At 41.3% G+C, this 16,960-nt stretch overlaps 1 protein-coding gene across 1 annotated transcript in view; it reads left to right on the top strand.

The window, feature by feature from the left end:
- The window catches only part of TGM6 (transglutaminase 6), a 54,426-nt gene extending 39,277 nt beyond the window's left edge, over positions 1–15,149 (top strand). Inside the window, exons 12-15 of the mRNA XM_021709491.1 lie at positions 2,091–2,432; positions 13,226–13,380; positions 13,668–13,801; positions 14,996–15,149. Of these exons, the coding sequence (XP_021565166.1) occupies positions 2,091–2,432; positions 13,226–13,380; positions 13,668–13,801; positions 14,996–15,149 (785 nt within the window). The remainder of the gene's footprint in view (positions 1–2,090; positions 2,433–13,225; positions 13,381–13,667; positions 13,802–14,995) is intronic.
- Positions 15,150–16,960: the final 1,811 nt, after the last annotated feature.

Below are 16,960 nucleotides of genomic sequence, written 5' to 3'. Positions count from 1 at the left end.
CTCCAGCCTGGGCAAGAGTGAGACTTCAACTAAAAAAAAAAAAAAAACAGAAAAAAGAAATGTCCAGAATAGGTAAATTTGAAATTAGATTAGTGGTTTCTTTGGGCTGAAGTTAGGAGAAATGGGAAGTGGCTGCTAAGTGGTTACATAGTTTATTTCAAGGGTGACAAAAATGCTCTAAAATTAAACTGCAGTGATGGGCGCACAACTCTGTGAACTTACCGAAAAACATCAGATTGTACTCTTTAAATGGGTGAATGGTATGTTACAGAATTATCATCTCAATAATGCTATTCAAAAAGTCAGGTGGTCTGAGAAGCCCTCCCTGAGAAGGTGGCATTAGGTTCTTAGGCAAGAAAATGAAATATTTTCATGGTAGAAATATATTGTGGCCATATTATGGAGTAGCAAAATTCATATTTGTTTTAATAATAAAGCATAGGATGTTAAAGAACCTTGGTGTTCACATAGATATCCCTTCAGACCAAGGTCACACAATATCAGGACACTTTGGGGAAAATATTTGGTAAAGAGCAGTGTGGACACTGCACATTGCAGGCTTCTAGAAGGGAAGTGGAATGATCAGAGTTGGAGTGTGTGTGTGTGTATGTGTCTCACTTTGTCACCCAGGCTGGAGTGCAGTGATACAATTATGGCTCACTGGCTCTCTGCAGCCTCGACCTTCTAGGCTCAGGCAATCCTCCCCCACCTCAGCCTCCCAAGTAGCTGAGACTACAGGCCCGCAGCATCGTGCTCGGCTAATTTTTTGTAAAGACAAAAATCTCGCTATACTACCCAGGCTGGTCTTGAACTCATGGGCTCAAGTGATTTTCATACCTTCCAAAGTACTGTGAGTATAGGTGTGAGCCAGGGTGCGTGGCACAGAGTTGGGTTTTGAAATGATCAGAGTGGAAAAGGGACGGAAGTGGAGTGGATCCTACATTCCCAGGAAGGGTGGGGACATTCTTGAGCACTGTGCTGAGTTTGCCTGTGGGTCTCTTGCCCCACTTTGCAGATAGGAAAACTGAAGCTCACGGAAACTGAGTTCTGATAATAGTGGTAAAAGTTTACAAACTGCCCTGATGGAGAGGCGGTTGTGTGGTGAGCTGATGGGAAGGAGAGATGAGAGAGGAGGACAGATTCCAGAGATTAATGAGGATGAGGTGGGTGGCATGGGTGAGGGAAGAGTCCAGAACACTCCCAGGTTTCTGGCGTGTATACACCTGGGCAATGGCGGTGCCACTTGCTGAGCTGAGAAACGTCACTGGGTAGAAGATGTGGGGTTTGGTTGGATTTGAGGCATCCATGGGACATCTGAGGGTGCTGTCCAGTGCTATATATCGGTCTAGAGCTCAAAAGGCTCTGTGCTAGCAATAGGAAAAGTGGGACTTCAAGGGTTCTAAACCAGGAGCCCCGCAGACAGCATCCCCTGAGTGCAGCAAGCAAGTAGAATTACAGGGTAGGGTTCTTGGACTACCAGAGAGTGCATTCCCCTCCAGGGGGCCACCATTGCTCAATTCGAGGCTGTTATTGCCATGTGGAGAGTGGAAAGGGAGCATGAATGGATTTGGAGTCCTACTGCTTGGGTTCAGACCCCAACTCCCTCACTCACCACTGAGCTGTGGGACTGAGAAGCTACTTTACTTCTCTGTGCCTTGGCTTTTTCTTCTGTAAAATGCAGGTGATAACAGTACCTACCTCCTGGGGAAAAAAAATGTAGCACCATGAGCTACAGTGCCTGGCACATAGTAAGTCTACAAAAGTGTTAGTGCTCATTATTCTGTGAGACTTCTGACCCAGTTAGAAAACCTGGGAATCTGCATTTTACGTGAAATTTCCCAATCTGAGGTTGTTAGCAACTGATTTAAAAATGATTTAAATCGTTGGAAAACCAAACACAAGACTTATTCATAGCTGAGTCTGCATATGGCCTTGAGCGTCCAGTTTGAGACCTCTGAGAGCCATGCTAAGCTAAAGTGGTGATGGAGTGGTTGTCCTGGCCCAAGAAGAGGGGAAATGAGAAGGGATGGCCTGGGGACCGGAGGAGGAGGGGGAGTGTGCCTGCCACTGATGGTGCACATGCCCTGCAGGGTCCCGGAAGGAGAGGCAGGTGTACAGCAAGGCGGTGAAGAAGCTGTTCAGCGTGGAAGCCTCGGGGAGGAGAACCCGCATCCGCAGGGCTGGGGGCCGTGGTCTCTGGCGTGATGACCTCCTGGAGCCAGCCACCAAGCCCAGTATCACCGGCAAGTTCAAGGTGCTAGAGCCGCCTGTCCTGGGTCATGACCTGAGACTGGCCCTGTGCTTGGCCAACCTCACTTCCCGGTCCCAGCGGGTCCGAGTCAACCTGAGCGGCGCCACCATCCTTTACACTCGCAGGCCGGTGGCGGAGATCCTGCATGAGTCCCACGCGGTGAAGCTAGGGCCGCAAGAAGGTAAGAGCAACCTGGCTCGGTGGGACCTGGCCAGCCCACACTTTCCAGGGAAATGTGGAGTGGGAACTTCCTAGGATCTACATTCATTCCCAAGAAGGCAGGGGGGGATTCCAGAGCGTTGTGTTCAGTGCCTCTTGTCCCCATTTTACAGATGAGAAAACTGAGGTTCTGGGAAACAACATAATGATAAAAGTAACAAAAGTCCACAGGCATCTTGTGGCAAACTGATAGGGATGTGATTTATAGCCTCCATCCCAATTAGTATAAATATTTGCACACCAATTAATTCATACTGAGAGTAGTTCAGAACACATGGAGTATGCCTTGTGCTACTCTTCTAAAATTAGAAAAAAGTTCTGGGGCTATTTGGTTTCGGGTGTTCTGTGTGAGAGGGCTGGACCAGAAAGAGATTTTTGTTTGTTTGTTTTGTTGAGTTGGAGTCTCACTTTGTCGCCCAGACTGGAGTGCAGTGGCTGCTCCCGGCCACCGCAGCCTCGCCTGCTGGGCTCCAGCGATCCTTCCGCCTCAGCTTTCCAAGTAGCTGGAACTACAGGTGCGCGCTACCACGCCCGGCTAATTTTTGATTTATTGTAGAGATGAGGTCTCGCCAAGTTGCCCAGGCGGGTCTCGAACCCGTGGGCTCAGGCAATCCACTCACTTCAGCCTCCCAAAGGCACGGGATTACAGGCTGAGCCACCGAGCCCGGCTAAGAGATGTTTTTTAAGGGTTTACGTGTGTCGGGCCTGTCCTGCAAACTCTGCGTGTAACGGCACGGTCCCCACAACCACTTCGTGCCAGTTAGTGGTGGAAAGCTCCACCTCTCAGAGGAGGAAACACATCCAGAAAGGTGAGGTCACAAGTCCAGGGTCACACAGTCAGTGCGCATAGTGGCAGGACCCAAACCCAGGTAGTCTGGCATTAGAGACACACTGCTGACCAAGGCCAGAGAACTGCCAAAGCCAGGATTCAGTGCAGGATCATTGACCCCAGTGCCCATTTACTCAGCTGATTCAGTTGCTTGACTGCAGACTGTGGAGGGATCGAGTCAGCCCACACCAGAAACGCTTGCTGTGCCTAGGACTGCATCTGCCTGAAAGTCATCCTTAGTACTTCACAGCAAAAGAGAATGGCTTCAGTCCTTTTGAAGGTTTTTTTATGATGCCAACTGACCTTATTCTGTTTGCTTTTAAAATATATATATCAAGGATTTTTCTCATGATCCTTGAACACATAGCACTTTGTATATGGTTTACTACATATTTCCCATTTGATTATTCCTGCTCTTTTCCCCCTAATTTGTCCTGTCTCTTTATCTCTATTCCTCTCGCACTCACTCTCACTCTCTAGCTCTAGCTCTCTCTCAGTCTCTTTCTATCTCTTCTCTCCTCTTTTCTCTCTCTCCTCTCATAGACTTTCTGAACTCTAAGGATTCAATTAAACAAAGAAGTTGTTCCTCTGGGCCAGTTTCTGGTAAGTGAATCTTACGGATTTTGACAGGGCGTGAAAACATATGAAGGAGGTGTCACATTTTTTTTTAGCTTTCTTTGTCATTTATTTTTCACAAAGTCTAGATCAGAAAATAACACTTCATCATGAAACATTAATTAACATACACTTTCCTCTGACTTTTAGCAATTTTTTCATGTTAAAAGTAATGTATATTCTTTAAAGATTTTGAAAGCAAAAGAGAAAAATCACCTGGGCTCCTACCACCCACCTACAAACTGTTCACGTGTTTTCCTTCCAAATTTTTAATGCCTGTTTGCTTTTTGAAAAACATAGTTTTAATTAAATATTGCAAATATTCGTTAGTGCCCTGCTCTTTTCATATTACATTGTATTTTAAATATTTTTATAAACTCATAAATATTTTAATAGATGTGTAATCTTTAAATAAATATTTGGTGATTTACCTTATCTTTTCTCCTCTTTTGGGTTGTTATCAGCTTATTGCTATTCAAAATCACACTAGAGTAAAGATTCTGATGCAAAAAAGATCTCCATTTTTTTTCTTCTGGATGTTGGACTATTTTGTTAGAATCGATCACTAAAGTGGAATTTTTGAGCCAAATAGTATGACTATTAAAACCACATAATTCACTCAAATGTATAATTTTTTTGAATTTTAATAGACTTTTAAAAGTAGTTTTAGGTTGACAGAAAAATTGAATTGGTAAGTCCAGAGTTCCCATATGCCCTCTCACCACTACCCCCTTCTCCTATTATTAACCTCTTACATGAGTGTGGTACATTTGTTACAATTGATGAGCCAATATTGACACAGTATTATTAACTGATATCTATAGTTTACATTAGGGTTCACTATAAGTTGTACATTTTATGGATTTTGGCAAGTGCTTAATGACATGCATCTACCATGATGGCATGTATTCATTCCACAGCACAGTTTCATTCCTGCTAAATATTCCCCTGTGCTCCACCTTTTCATCCCTTCCTCTCCATGGACCCTCAGCAACCACTGATGTCTTTACATCATCATACTTTTGCCTTTTCCAGAATGTCCTATAGTTGGCATCATACAGTATGATTCAGCCTTTTCAGATTGGCTTCTTTCACTTAGCAATATGTGTTTAAGGATCTTCCACTTTTTTGTGTGTGTTTTAATAGGTTGTTTCTTTTTCTTGCTGAACAGTATTCCATTATAGGGATGTACACCATTTATTTATCCATTCACCTACTGAAGGAGACATCTTGGTTGCCTCCAAGTTTTGGCTCTTATGAGTATAGTTGCTATAAATATCTATGTGCAGACTTGTGTGTGGACATAAGTTTTCAGTTCCTTTGGGTAAATACCAAAGGACTCAATTGTGGGATCCTATAGTAAGAAAGAGTATGTTTAGTTATACAAGAAGCTGCCAAATTGTCTTCTGCCAAATTGCCTTCCAAAGTACCATTTTGCATTCCTACCAGCAATGAACGAGAGTTCCTGTCATTCCATATCCTTTCCAGCAAGTGGTGTGTGTTTTGGATTATTGCTATTCTAATAGTTGTGTAATCGTATCTACTTGTTTTAATTTGCAGTTCATTAATGACATGATGTTGAACATTTTTTCAAATGCTTATGACACTTGTATGTCTTCTTTGATGATGTGTCCAAATTGGGTTGTTCATTTTCTTATTGTTGGGTTTTTTTCTTTTTTGAGTTGGAGTCTCACTCTTGTCTCCCAGGCTGTAGTGCAGTGGCACGCTCACGGCCACCTGCTGGACTTAGGCGATCCCTTCACCTCAGCCTTCCGAGTAGCTGGAACTACAGATGCACGCCACCACACCTGGCTAGTTTTTGTGATTTATTGTAAAGACGAAATCTTGCCCAGGCTGTTCTTGAATCCCTGGGCTCAGGCAGTTCTCTTGCCTCGGCCTCCCAAAGTGCTAAGATTACTGGCTGAGCCACTGCACCCGGCCTATTGTGGGGTTTTAAGAGGACTTTGTGTATTTTGGATAACAGTCTTTTATCAGATACATCTTTTGCAAGTATTTTCTTTCAGTCTGTCTTGTTTTCTCATTCTCTTGACAGTGTTTTTTGCAGAGCAGTGTTTTTAATTTTAATAAAGTTCAACTTGTTAATTTTTTTCTTTCATGGATCATGCCTTTGGTGTTGTATCAAAAAAGTCACTACCAAACCCAAGGTCATCTAGATTTTCTCCTATGTTATCTTTATGAGTCTGGCATTTTACTTTTAGGTTAATGATCATTTTGACTACATTTTGTGAAGAATGTAAGGTCTGTGTCTAGATTTTTATTTTATTTTATTGCATGTGAATATCCAACTGTTTTAGCACCATTTGTTTGTTGACAGAACTATCTTTTCTCCTTTGCTACTTTGTCAACAATCAGTTGACTGTATTTGTGTAGGTCTTTTTCTGAACTCTGTTCTGTTTCGTTGATCTACAGGCATATTTCAAAGATATTGCAAGTTCAGTTCCAGACCACCACAATAAAGCAAGTCACACAAATTTTTTGGTTTCCCAGTGCATATAAAAGTTATGTTTACACTACACTGTAGTCTATTAGGTATGCTAATAGCATCGTGTCTTTAAAAACAATGCATACTTAATTTTAAAATAGTTTATTGCTAAAAATATGCTGACAATCATCTGAGTCTTCACCATCTTTTTACTGATGTAAGGTCTTGCCTTGATGGCTGCTGACTGATCAGGGTGGTGATTGCTGAAAGTTGAAAAGGCTGTGGAAAGTTCTTAAAATAAGACAACGAAATTTGCCACATCGATGGATTCTTCCCTTGACGAATGATTTCTCTGTAGTATGCAATGCTGTTTGATAGCGTTTTACTATCACATTCAACTCACGGTAGAACTTCCTTCAAAACTGGAGTTAAGCCTCTCAAACTCCACAACTGTTTTATCAACTAAGTTTATGTAACGTTTAAATCCTTGTTATTTGAACAATGTGCACAGCAGAGTAGATTCCATCTCAAAACACCACTTTCTTTGCTCATCCATGAGAAGCAAATCTCCGTCTGTTCAAATTTTATCATGAGATTACAACAATTCAGTCACGTCTCTGGGCTCCACTTCTAATTCTATTGCTCTTGCTATATCTGCAATGACTTCCTCCACTGAAATCTTGAATCCCTCAAAGTAATCCATGAGGATTGGAATCAATGTCTTTCAAGCTCCTATTAATGTTGCTATCTTGACTTCCTCCCATAAATCATGAATGTTCTTAATGGCATCGAGAATGGCGAATCCTTCCCAGAAGGTTTTCAATGAACTTTGTCAAGATTCATCAGCGGAATTACTATCTTTGGCAATTATGGCATTATAAAATGTATTTCTTAAGTAACAAGACTTGAAAGTCAAAATTACTCTTTAACCTGTGGGCTGCAATAAGGAGGTTGTGTTAGCAGGTGTGAAGGCAACATTAAGCTCCTTGTACATCTCCATTAGAACTCTTGGGTGATCAGGTGCATTGTCAGTGAGTAGTAATATCGTGAAGGGAATCTTTTTTTCTGAGTAGTAAGTGTCAACCTTGGGCTTAAAATATTCAGTAAACCAAGCTGTTAACAGATGCTCGGGCTTTGTTGCCTCATTTATAGACCACAGGCAGAGTAGATTTAACATAATTCTTAAGGGCGCTAAGATTTAGGACTGGTAAATGACATTGATTTCAACTTAAAGTCACCAGCTGTGTTAACCTCTAACAAGAGAGTCAGCCTGTCCTTTACAACTTTGAAGCCCGGCACTGATATCTCCTCTCTAACTTTGAAAATCCTAGAGAGCATCTTCTTCCAATAGAAGGTTGCTTCATCTAACATAGAAAATCTGTTGTTTAGTGTGGCCACATTTCATCAATGATCTTAGTCAGATCTTCTGGATAACTTGCTGCAGCTTTTACATTAGCACTTGCTTCTTCACCATGCATTTTTATGCTATGGGGGCAGCTTCTTTCCTTAAGCCTCAGGAACCTTTGAAACTTTTCTTCTGTAGATTCCTCACCTCTCTCAGCCTTCATAGAATTGAGGTATTAGGGCCTTGCTCTAATTAGGCTTTGGCCTCAGGGAATATCATGACTGGTTTGATCTTGTATCGAGACCTCTACAACTTTCTCCATATCAGCAATAAGGCTGTTTTTCTTTTCTTTTTTTTTTTTTTTTTTTGAGTTGGAGTCTCACTCTGTCGCCCAGGTTGGAATGCAGTGGCACACTCACTGCCACCCCAGCGTCGACCTGCTGGGCTCCGGTGATCCTTCCGCCTCAGCCTTCCAAGTAGCCGAAACTACAAGCACGCACTACCACGCCCAGCTAACTTTTTTTTATTGTAGAGACAGGGTCTCGCCAAGTTGCCCCTGCTGGTCTCAAACCCTTGGACTCAGGCAATCCACTCTCCTTGGCCTCCCAAAGTGCAGGGATTACTGGCTGAGCCACCAAGCCCAGCCTGTTTTACTTCCTTATTATTATTCATGTGTGCTCACTGGAATAGCACTTTTCATTTCCTTCAATAATTTTTTCTTTGCACTTATCACTTGGCTAAATGTTTGGCAAAAGAGGCCTAGCTTCTAGCCTATCTTGGTTTTTGACATGCCTTCCTCACTAAGTTTCATCATTTCTAATATTTTATTTTAAATGAGAGACATGTGACTCTTCTTTGCACTTGAACACTTATAGGCCATTGTAGGCGTATTCATTGGCCTAATGTCAGTATTGTTGTGTCTCAGAGAATAGGAGAGAGAGAGAGAGAGAGAGAGATGGGGAAATGGCTGGTCAGTGGAGCAGTCATAACTCACACAACATATATCTGTATATGGTCACTGTCTTATAGGGTGTGGTTTAAGACTCCCCAAAACAATTACAATAGAAACATCAAACATCACCAATCATAGATCACCACAACAGATAAAATAGTAATAAAATTTTGAAATACTGTGAGAATTACCAAAATGTGACACAGAAACATGATGCAAGTACATGCTGTTAGAAAATGATTGAGACTTACTCAACTCAGGATTGCTGCAAACCTTCAATTTATAAAAAAAGAAAAAATAATAGTATCTGCAAGGTACAATAAAGCTAAGTGCAATAAAATGAGGTGTGCCGGTTTTTCTCTATTCTTTCATCATTGCCATACTATCTTGATTACTGTAGCTTTATAGTAAATCTTAAATTCGGATAGTGCCAGTCTTCCAACTTTGTTCCTCTCTTTCATTATTGTGTTGACTATTCTTTGCCTCTCCACATAAACCTTTTTTTCTGGTCATAACTTTTAAAAGTGTTTTTATTGATATATCATAGTTGTATATATTTTGGGCATTCAGGTGATATCTTGTTCCCTGTGTTCAATATGTAATGATAAAATCAGGGTGATTGGAATATCTATCACCTCAAATATTTTCCTTTTCTCTGTGTTGGGAACATTGCACTTCATTTTTTCTAGGTATTTTTAAATATATAATAAGTGATTGTTAACTATAATTTCCCTACTGTACTATTGAATACTAGAACTTATTCCTTCTGTCTAACTGTACTTTTGTACCCACTAACCATCTTTTCTTCATCTCACTTCTCCCTTTTCCACACAAACTTTAGAATCAGATATCCACAAAATAACTTCTTGGGATTTTGTTGGGATTGCATTGAATCTATAGATCAAGTTAAAAAGAACTGACATCTTGACAATATTGATTCTTTTATCCATGAACATAGACTATCTCCCCATTTATTTAGTACTTTGATTTCTTTCATCAGTGTTTTATAGTCTCCTTATATAGATCTTGTACCTATTTTGTTAGATTAATACCTAAGTATTTTATTTTGGAGATGCTTACATAAATGCTATTGTATTTTAAATTTCAAATTTCAATTGTTAATGGCTGGCATATAGGAATGTGAATGACTTTTGTATATTATTCTTATATCCTTCAACCTTGTTGTAATCTCTTACTACTTCCAGTTTTTGTTTGTTTGTTATTGATTCTTTTGGATTTTTATATAGACAATTATGACTTCTGTGGACAAAGTCTGTTGTATTTCTTCCTTTCCAATCTATACCTTTTATTTTCTTTTTCTTGTCATGTTGCACTTACTGGGACTTCCAATATAATTTTTAAAAGGAGTAGTGGAATTTCACAAGGACACCCTTGCCTTGTTCCTGATCTCATGGGGAAGTATCTATTTTTTTTTTTTTTTGAGTTGGAATCTCACTCTGTTGCCCAGACTGGAGTGCAGTGGCTGCTCCTAGCCACCGCAGCCTCGACCTGCTGGGCTCTGGCGATCCTTCTGCCTCGGCCTTCCAAGTAGCTGGAATTACAGGCATGCGCTAACATGCCCGGCTGATTTTTTGATTTATTGTAGAGATGATGTCTTGCTGCCCAGGCGGGTCTGAAACCCGCGGGCTCAGGCAATCCACTCACCTCAGCCTCCCAAAGGCATGGGATTACAGGCTGAGCCACTGAACCCTGCTGGGGAAGTATCTATTAAATATGATGTTTGCTGTAGGTTTTTTTGTAGATTTCTTAATCAAATTGAGAAAGTTCCCTTTATTTCTAGTTTGCTAAAAGTTTTTCTCACAAATGAGTTCGGATTTTGTTTATTTTTCTGTATCTACTTATATGAACATGCATTTTCTTTCTGTTGATTTGATGAATTACATTAATTGATTTTCAAATGTTGAACCAGCCTCTCACTTGCCTAGAATACCATTTGAACATGGTGTCTAATTTATGATTATGTTTATACACTGTTGTAGTCAATTTGCTAATATTTTGTTGAGGCTTTTTATATCTTTGTTTGTGAGAGATATTGATCTGGCTTTGATATTAGAATAATACTGACCTCATAGAATGAGATAGGAAGTATTACTCTGCTTTCCTCTTTTGGAGGAGATTATAGAGAATTGGCATAATTATTTTCTTAAAAGTTTGGTAAAATTCACCAGTGGATCCATCTGGACTTGGTGCTTTCTGATTTAGAGGCAATTAATTATTGATTCAATTTCTTTAGTAGGTATAGGCCTATTCAGGTTGTCTGTTTCTTTTGTGTGGGTTTTGGCAGATTGTGTCTTTCAGGAATTGGTTCATGTCATGTAGATTAGCAGATGTGTGAACAAAGAGTTGTTCAGAATATTTCTTTCCTGGGCTTTTAATGCCTATAGGATCTGTAGTGATGTCCCTCTTGGATTTCTTACTAGCAATTTGTGTCTTCTCTCTAGTTTTGTTTTGTTTTTTCCTAAGGTAGCCTTGCCAAAGGCTTATTGATTTTATTGATCTTCTCAGCTTTCAGTTTTGCTGATTTTTTTCTATTGATCTTCTGCTTTCAGTTTCATTGATTTCTACTCTAATTTTTATTTCCTTTCTGCTTACATTGGGTTTAATTTGCTCTCCTTCTTCTAGTTTTCTAAAACAGAAGTGTAGATTATTGGTTTTAGACCTCTTATTTTATATGCATTGCATGCTACAAATTCCCCTGTAAGTAGTGCTTTTGCTGTATCCCACACATTTTCATAAGTTGTGTTTTCATTTTTATTTAGTTCAAAATACTTTTAAATTTCTCTTGAGATTTCTTCTTTGTCCTATGTGTTCTTTTAGAAGTGTGTTGTTTGATATTCAGGTATTTTGGATTTTCCAACTACCTTTCTGTTATTGATTTCTAGTTTAGTTTTATTGCGGTCTGAGAGCATACTTTGTATGATTTCTATTCTTTTCATTTTGTTCGTGTATTATTTATGCCACAGAATTTGGTCTATCTTGGTGAATATGCCATGCAAGATTGAGAAGAATGTGTATTCTGCTGCTGTTGGATGAAGTATTTCACAGATGTCATTTAGATTTCATTAGCTGGTGGTCCTGTTAAGGAAAGGGTCTCAACTTTTATTAGATTGTTAGTGAAGTCCATGACCCAAAGAACTTCAAGAAGCTCTACTCTGAACATTTTCAGGGGCACTTCTCTCCTTTCTCCCAGGGTCAGAACTGATTCCCAGAGCTCTGCTCATGTATATCTTTGGTGGCATATAGTGGTTATTACTGTTGGAGCTTGAGAAATTGAATTGCTAATAAGTTCCCAAGTAATACTGATGCCACTGTTCCTGGGACCACACTTGAAGAACCATGGTCTAGCACCATACAAGAAGTAAATGATATCATATATATTAAACATTTGATATAATTTCTATCACATAATGAACATTTAACTTATGATGGTGATTGTCAGTATTTTTAATATTATTACAAGTTGAGGATAAAAATAATTATACTTGTTCATGGAATTGTCATGAGAATTACATGAGTTAGTCCATGAAAGTTCTTCCAAGTGCCCAACACACTTTAATCCCCTAGTAAAAGTTAGTTTTATAATTATATTTATTGCTGTTGTTGTATGAAAGTTTCTTCCATTAATGACCTACTGATCAGAGGTACACATGGATTAATCTACTGGCATTCAGGAGTATCCACTATACTAAAACCCTGTGATAACAGAGAGTGTGAGTCAAATCGAGCCCTTTAAAAACCTTTTCCATGAGTTAAAAACTCAGATGCCTTAGGATCAGGAAGAAAACAGAAATAAAGGAAACAGTGGCAGTAGAACAATGGATGATAGCAGGGCCTGGGGCAAACCAGAAGGAATACATTGCACCTGAAAGAAAAAATATATGGTGGTCATAAAAAAAAAACCAGTATTACTGAGGGTCAGCTATATACTGTGGTGAGCCATGCTCATAAGAAGAAATGACATAGTAAGGGGTTTTATGGGTGATGAGAGAGACAGAGATAGCCAGGACCATGGTAGCTCAGAGAGCTGGGAAGGGTATCAGTGAAGACTGCTCACAGTTTGTGGGAATGACTAGGTCTGGGCCTTCACAGAGAGATGGGGGTTTAGAGAAGTTGCACGGAAATTGGTCTCACTGTACTGGAAACTCGAGGCAGACCTTTGGTCTCCCTCTTCTTTGTGCTTGGCACATAGTAGGTGCTCAATAAACAGTGAGAGATGGGGTGAATGGCTGATGAATTGAAGATTTTCATCTTGAATAATTAGGGCAAGTTGAGACACATCTTCGGGGCTTGTTGAAGAAATCATCTGGTGTTGTGGTAGCTTACTGGCCTGAATTTTAATCCCACTTCATCTTGGTTTCTTGATTTACTTCCTATGTGACTTTGAGCCGTGGATTTCTGTATCTGAGAGCTGAAGAAAATAATGCCCATCTCAGGATAGTTGTAAGGACCAGAGAGGTTGTAGCTATTAGTTGGATGGCCTTTTCCTCCTTCTGAGTGCCATTAAAGAGGAACATCAAGCCCCCAATTTCCACCTCTGCTTTCCTTTCCAGAGAAGAAGATCCCAATTACAATATCTTACTCTAAGTATAAAGAAGACCTAACAGAAGACAAGAAGATCCTGTTGGCTGCCATGTGCCTTGTCACCAAAGGAGAGAAGCTCCTGGTGGAGAAGGACATTACTCTGGAGGACTACATCACCATTAAGGTGACGTTTGTCTGCATCCACCACTCTTCTCCTACCAGGACCCCTTCAGAGCTGGGGGAGGGCATCAGAGACTGGGGGGTTTGTACCTTTAGCTCCAGCTTCATCTGCGAAGTATGAGAGTAGGGGGGTCGACACTGGGAGATGGGTGCTATGGAGACACCCGGTCACAGGGTATGTGGAGGCAGGGAGTAGATACGATTAATGCCCCATTCTCTGACCCAGCCATGGCCATGGGTTTCCTGAGGGGATGAGGGGAAGTGAGATGGCTCATTGGTGTCGCCCTTCAGGTGCTGGGCCCCGCCGTGGTGGGAGTGGCAGTTATGGTGGAAGTGACGGTGGTCAACCCCCTCTTGGAGAGAGTAAAGGACTGTGTGCTGATGGTGGAAGGCAGCGGCCTTCTCCAGGGACAGCTCAGCATCGAGTAAGTACCAGCCTGGGGGGTTGGCATGGCGCGGGTTTGCCTTCCTTACGTCCTGGTCAGAGAGAAGTTGCAAGAGGTGGCGTGTGCAAGAGAGATTCTGCAGGGTGCACAGGACAAGCCCACTGCTTATACACATCAGCCTTCATTTGCTTATTCATTCACCCACTCACTCAGTCATATAACTCATTCACTCATATCATTGTTTCATATTTTCACTCATAAATCCATTTACTTATTCATCCACTCACTCATTCATTTGCTCTTTCATTCATTCACCCATCCCTGTATTTACATTTTTCACTCATTTGTCACTTATTCATTCATTTACTCAACCTAGTTCTATTTGGTTGATTCACCCACTTATTTATTCTTTAATTTGGTTATTCATTTACTCATTTATCCTCTTATTTTTTTCAGTCCTTCACTTATTCGTTCATATATGTATCCCCTCATTTACTCACACATGGTGCATTCATTCACACATGTTCCAGTTATTCATGGGCTCATTTATTTACTTATTCATTGTCAATCATTCAGTTGCTTATTCATTTTTTCATTCATTGACTACTCATATGGTCCTTGATTATACTGATTTGTCCTTTGAATCACATGTAAATTGTTGGGAACACTAAGATGGACAGATGGAGTCTGACTGGAGATGGGCTCTTAGAAACAGATGACTCTTCACATGAAGATGGTGTGATTTGTGCAAACAGAGGGATGGATCTCCTCCAAGGCCGGATATCAGAGGCAGCCCTTGAGTGAGGACAGGGTGGGGCCAGGAATAATTTCTGGTGGAGCTTATATTTGACCTGAGCCCTAAATGATGAATTCAGGGGCATTTCAGGCATCAAGAAGGAAGGGTGATGCCCTTGGGGAAGGTCTCCTGGAAAAAGAGAAAGATGATCTGGGTTTTGAGTGTGACTGGAATGGGAGGAGCATCCTAGTGGGAGGAGCATTGCAGAAAAAGGTCCAGAGCAAGGAAGTGCAAGGTAAGTCCAGGGCACAGGGAAGAAACTAGCCTGGCTACATGGGAAGAGTGTGGGTGGTAGAAGGGAAGATGAAGCTGGAAGCATGTTGATGAGGCTTGCATGTCAAGCCACAAGGTGAACTTGAACCCAAAGACTCCAAGGAGCCATGGACTGGCAGAAGAGAGGACTGACGGTCTGCCTTTCTCCCATCCTTTTTCTCCAGTGTGCCCAGCCTGGAGCCCCAGCAGAGGGCCTCGGTCCAGTTTGACATCACTCCCTCTAAGAGTGGCCCAAGGCAGCTACAGGTGGACCTTGTCAGCTCCCAATTCCCAGACATCAAGGGCTTTGTGATTGTCCATGTAGCCACAGCCAAGTGATAGATCATGAGAAATGAGGGAGTATTTGGCTCCTGTTCTTCTCCTGTCCGGCTCTTTTTGTCTCTTTCATGTGGGAGACAGTGGTCCTTGGTTAGACCTGCTTCAGCTTCAGCTCTATTTTGTAAACTTAGGCAAGTTACTTCCCCTCCTGGTCATGTTTCCTCATCTGTAAAATGGGACGTTGCACTCAGTAATCCTTAAACTTTTGTACAACTATGGATGATATAAGTATTTAGGGAGCCTCTCTCACCTTCATTTCATCGCCTTCATAGCTGGGAGACTGACAGACCCAAGCATCACAGTAGCCCTGGCCCACCCAGCTCTGCCATCTTGTGTCCAGCTACAAGGACAGACAATTAAGTTCGTGAACTTGCCACTATGCACTTACATGGACAGTGCTGTACCAACAACTTGGCAGGGTTTCATAACCTTGATATATCAGTGTCTCATGGCTGTGTTCATGTCAAAATGAGTGGCGGTGTCTTGCTGAGTGGTGTTTATCGTTGTTATTGCATTTTTTTGTGTGCTGTTGCAAGTATGTTGGAGCAGGAATTAGAGCAATGAGCAAATATTAAAATTCTTGTTAAATTTGGCAAGAATGGAAGTGTAATCAGGGACATGTTTGTCCAAGTTTATGGGCATAATGCCATAAAGAAAATGGCAGTGCACAAATGGATGAAACATTTTTCTGAGGAGAGAGAAAGCATCACTGATGAAGAAAGGTCAGGATGGACAGTAATGAGAAGAACTGATGAAAACAATGCCAAAATTCATCGAATTGTGTGTCAAAATCATTGGCTGGCTGTGAGAAGCATAGCAGACCAAATAAACATCAATAAAGAAACAGTTGGGAAAATCTTAACTGAAAGTCTTGGCATGAGAAAGGTGTGTGCAAAAATAGTCCTGAAGGAGCTGTTGCATTGCAATGTACTGGCTCTCACAGAACCGTCTGTAAGGAAGCTTTTAGCCAGTAAACAAATAACTATATTGGAGCACCCTCCCTACTCAGCTGATCTTGCTCCTAGTGACTTTTTTCTTTACCTAAAGAGAAGGAAATGTTGAAAGGAAGACATTTTGATGATATTCAGGACATCAAGGGTAATACTACGACAGCTCTGATGGCCTTTCCAGAAAAAGGGTGGATTAGACACTGGTACATAGCTTCCCAAGGGGAGTACCTCAAAGGTGACCATAGTGATAGTCAGCAATGAAGTATGTAGCACTTTCTCTAGGATGAGTTTGCTGACTTAATTGTCAGATCTTATAGTTGTCCATTGTACTGGCTGACCCTTGGGCTCTCCTTGCTTCTTTCTCAGCTCTACAAATACCCTTGCCACATCTAGGGCCAAAAGTCCTCCCCTCATCCTTGACAGAGAACCCAGAAATGTCAGAGCTAGAATCTAAACCTCCCTCAACACTCTCATTACAGAGAAGGCAGAAGCTTGCTGAGGCCACAGGGTGAGCTAGAGGCAGAGCTGGGCCCATGTGTAGCCTTTTACACCTTCTAGGTTTTGCCCAAGGTCATGATCCTGAAAAGCATTAGATTTTAAGCAAAGGAAGAATTTTCCTCAATGAAGACACAGGCCCAGGATCTGAGTGGTGCCTGGTGCCTGGAAGGAGCTAAGAAGGTAAAGGAGAGAACATCAAACTGGATTATATCCTCTAAAATCTGCAGCCCCAAATATGATTTAGGTATGGCCATCAAGAGGCCCATATGACCAGCCTAGCCTCACTTAGGGTGCACTTCTTTTTTTGGAACAATGCTGACTATGTAAAACATTCGCAGCAGCTTACACTATGCAAGTTACGAA

The sequence above is a fragment of the Carlito syrichta genome, unplaced genomic scaffold (genome assembly GCF_000164805.1).
Source record: "Carlito syrichta isolate Samal-C Ts95f unplaced genomic scaffold, Tarsius_syrichta-2.0.1 Scaffold239047, whole genome shotgun sequence".
NCBI lineage: Eukaryota > Metazoa > Chordata > Mammalia > Primates > Tarsiidae > Carlito > Carlito syrichta.
This window is presented reverse-complemented; position numbering and strand designations above follow the sequence as displayed.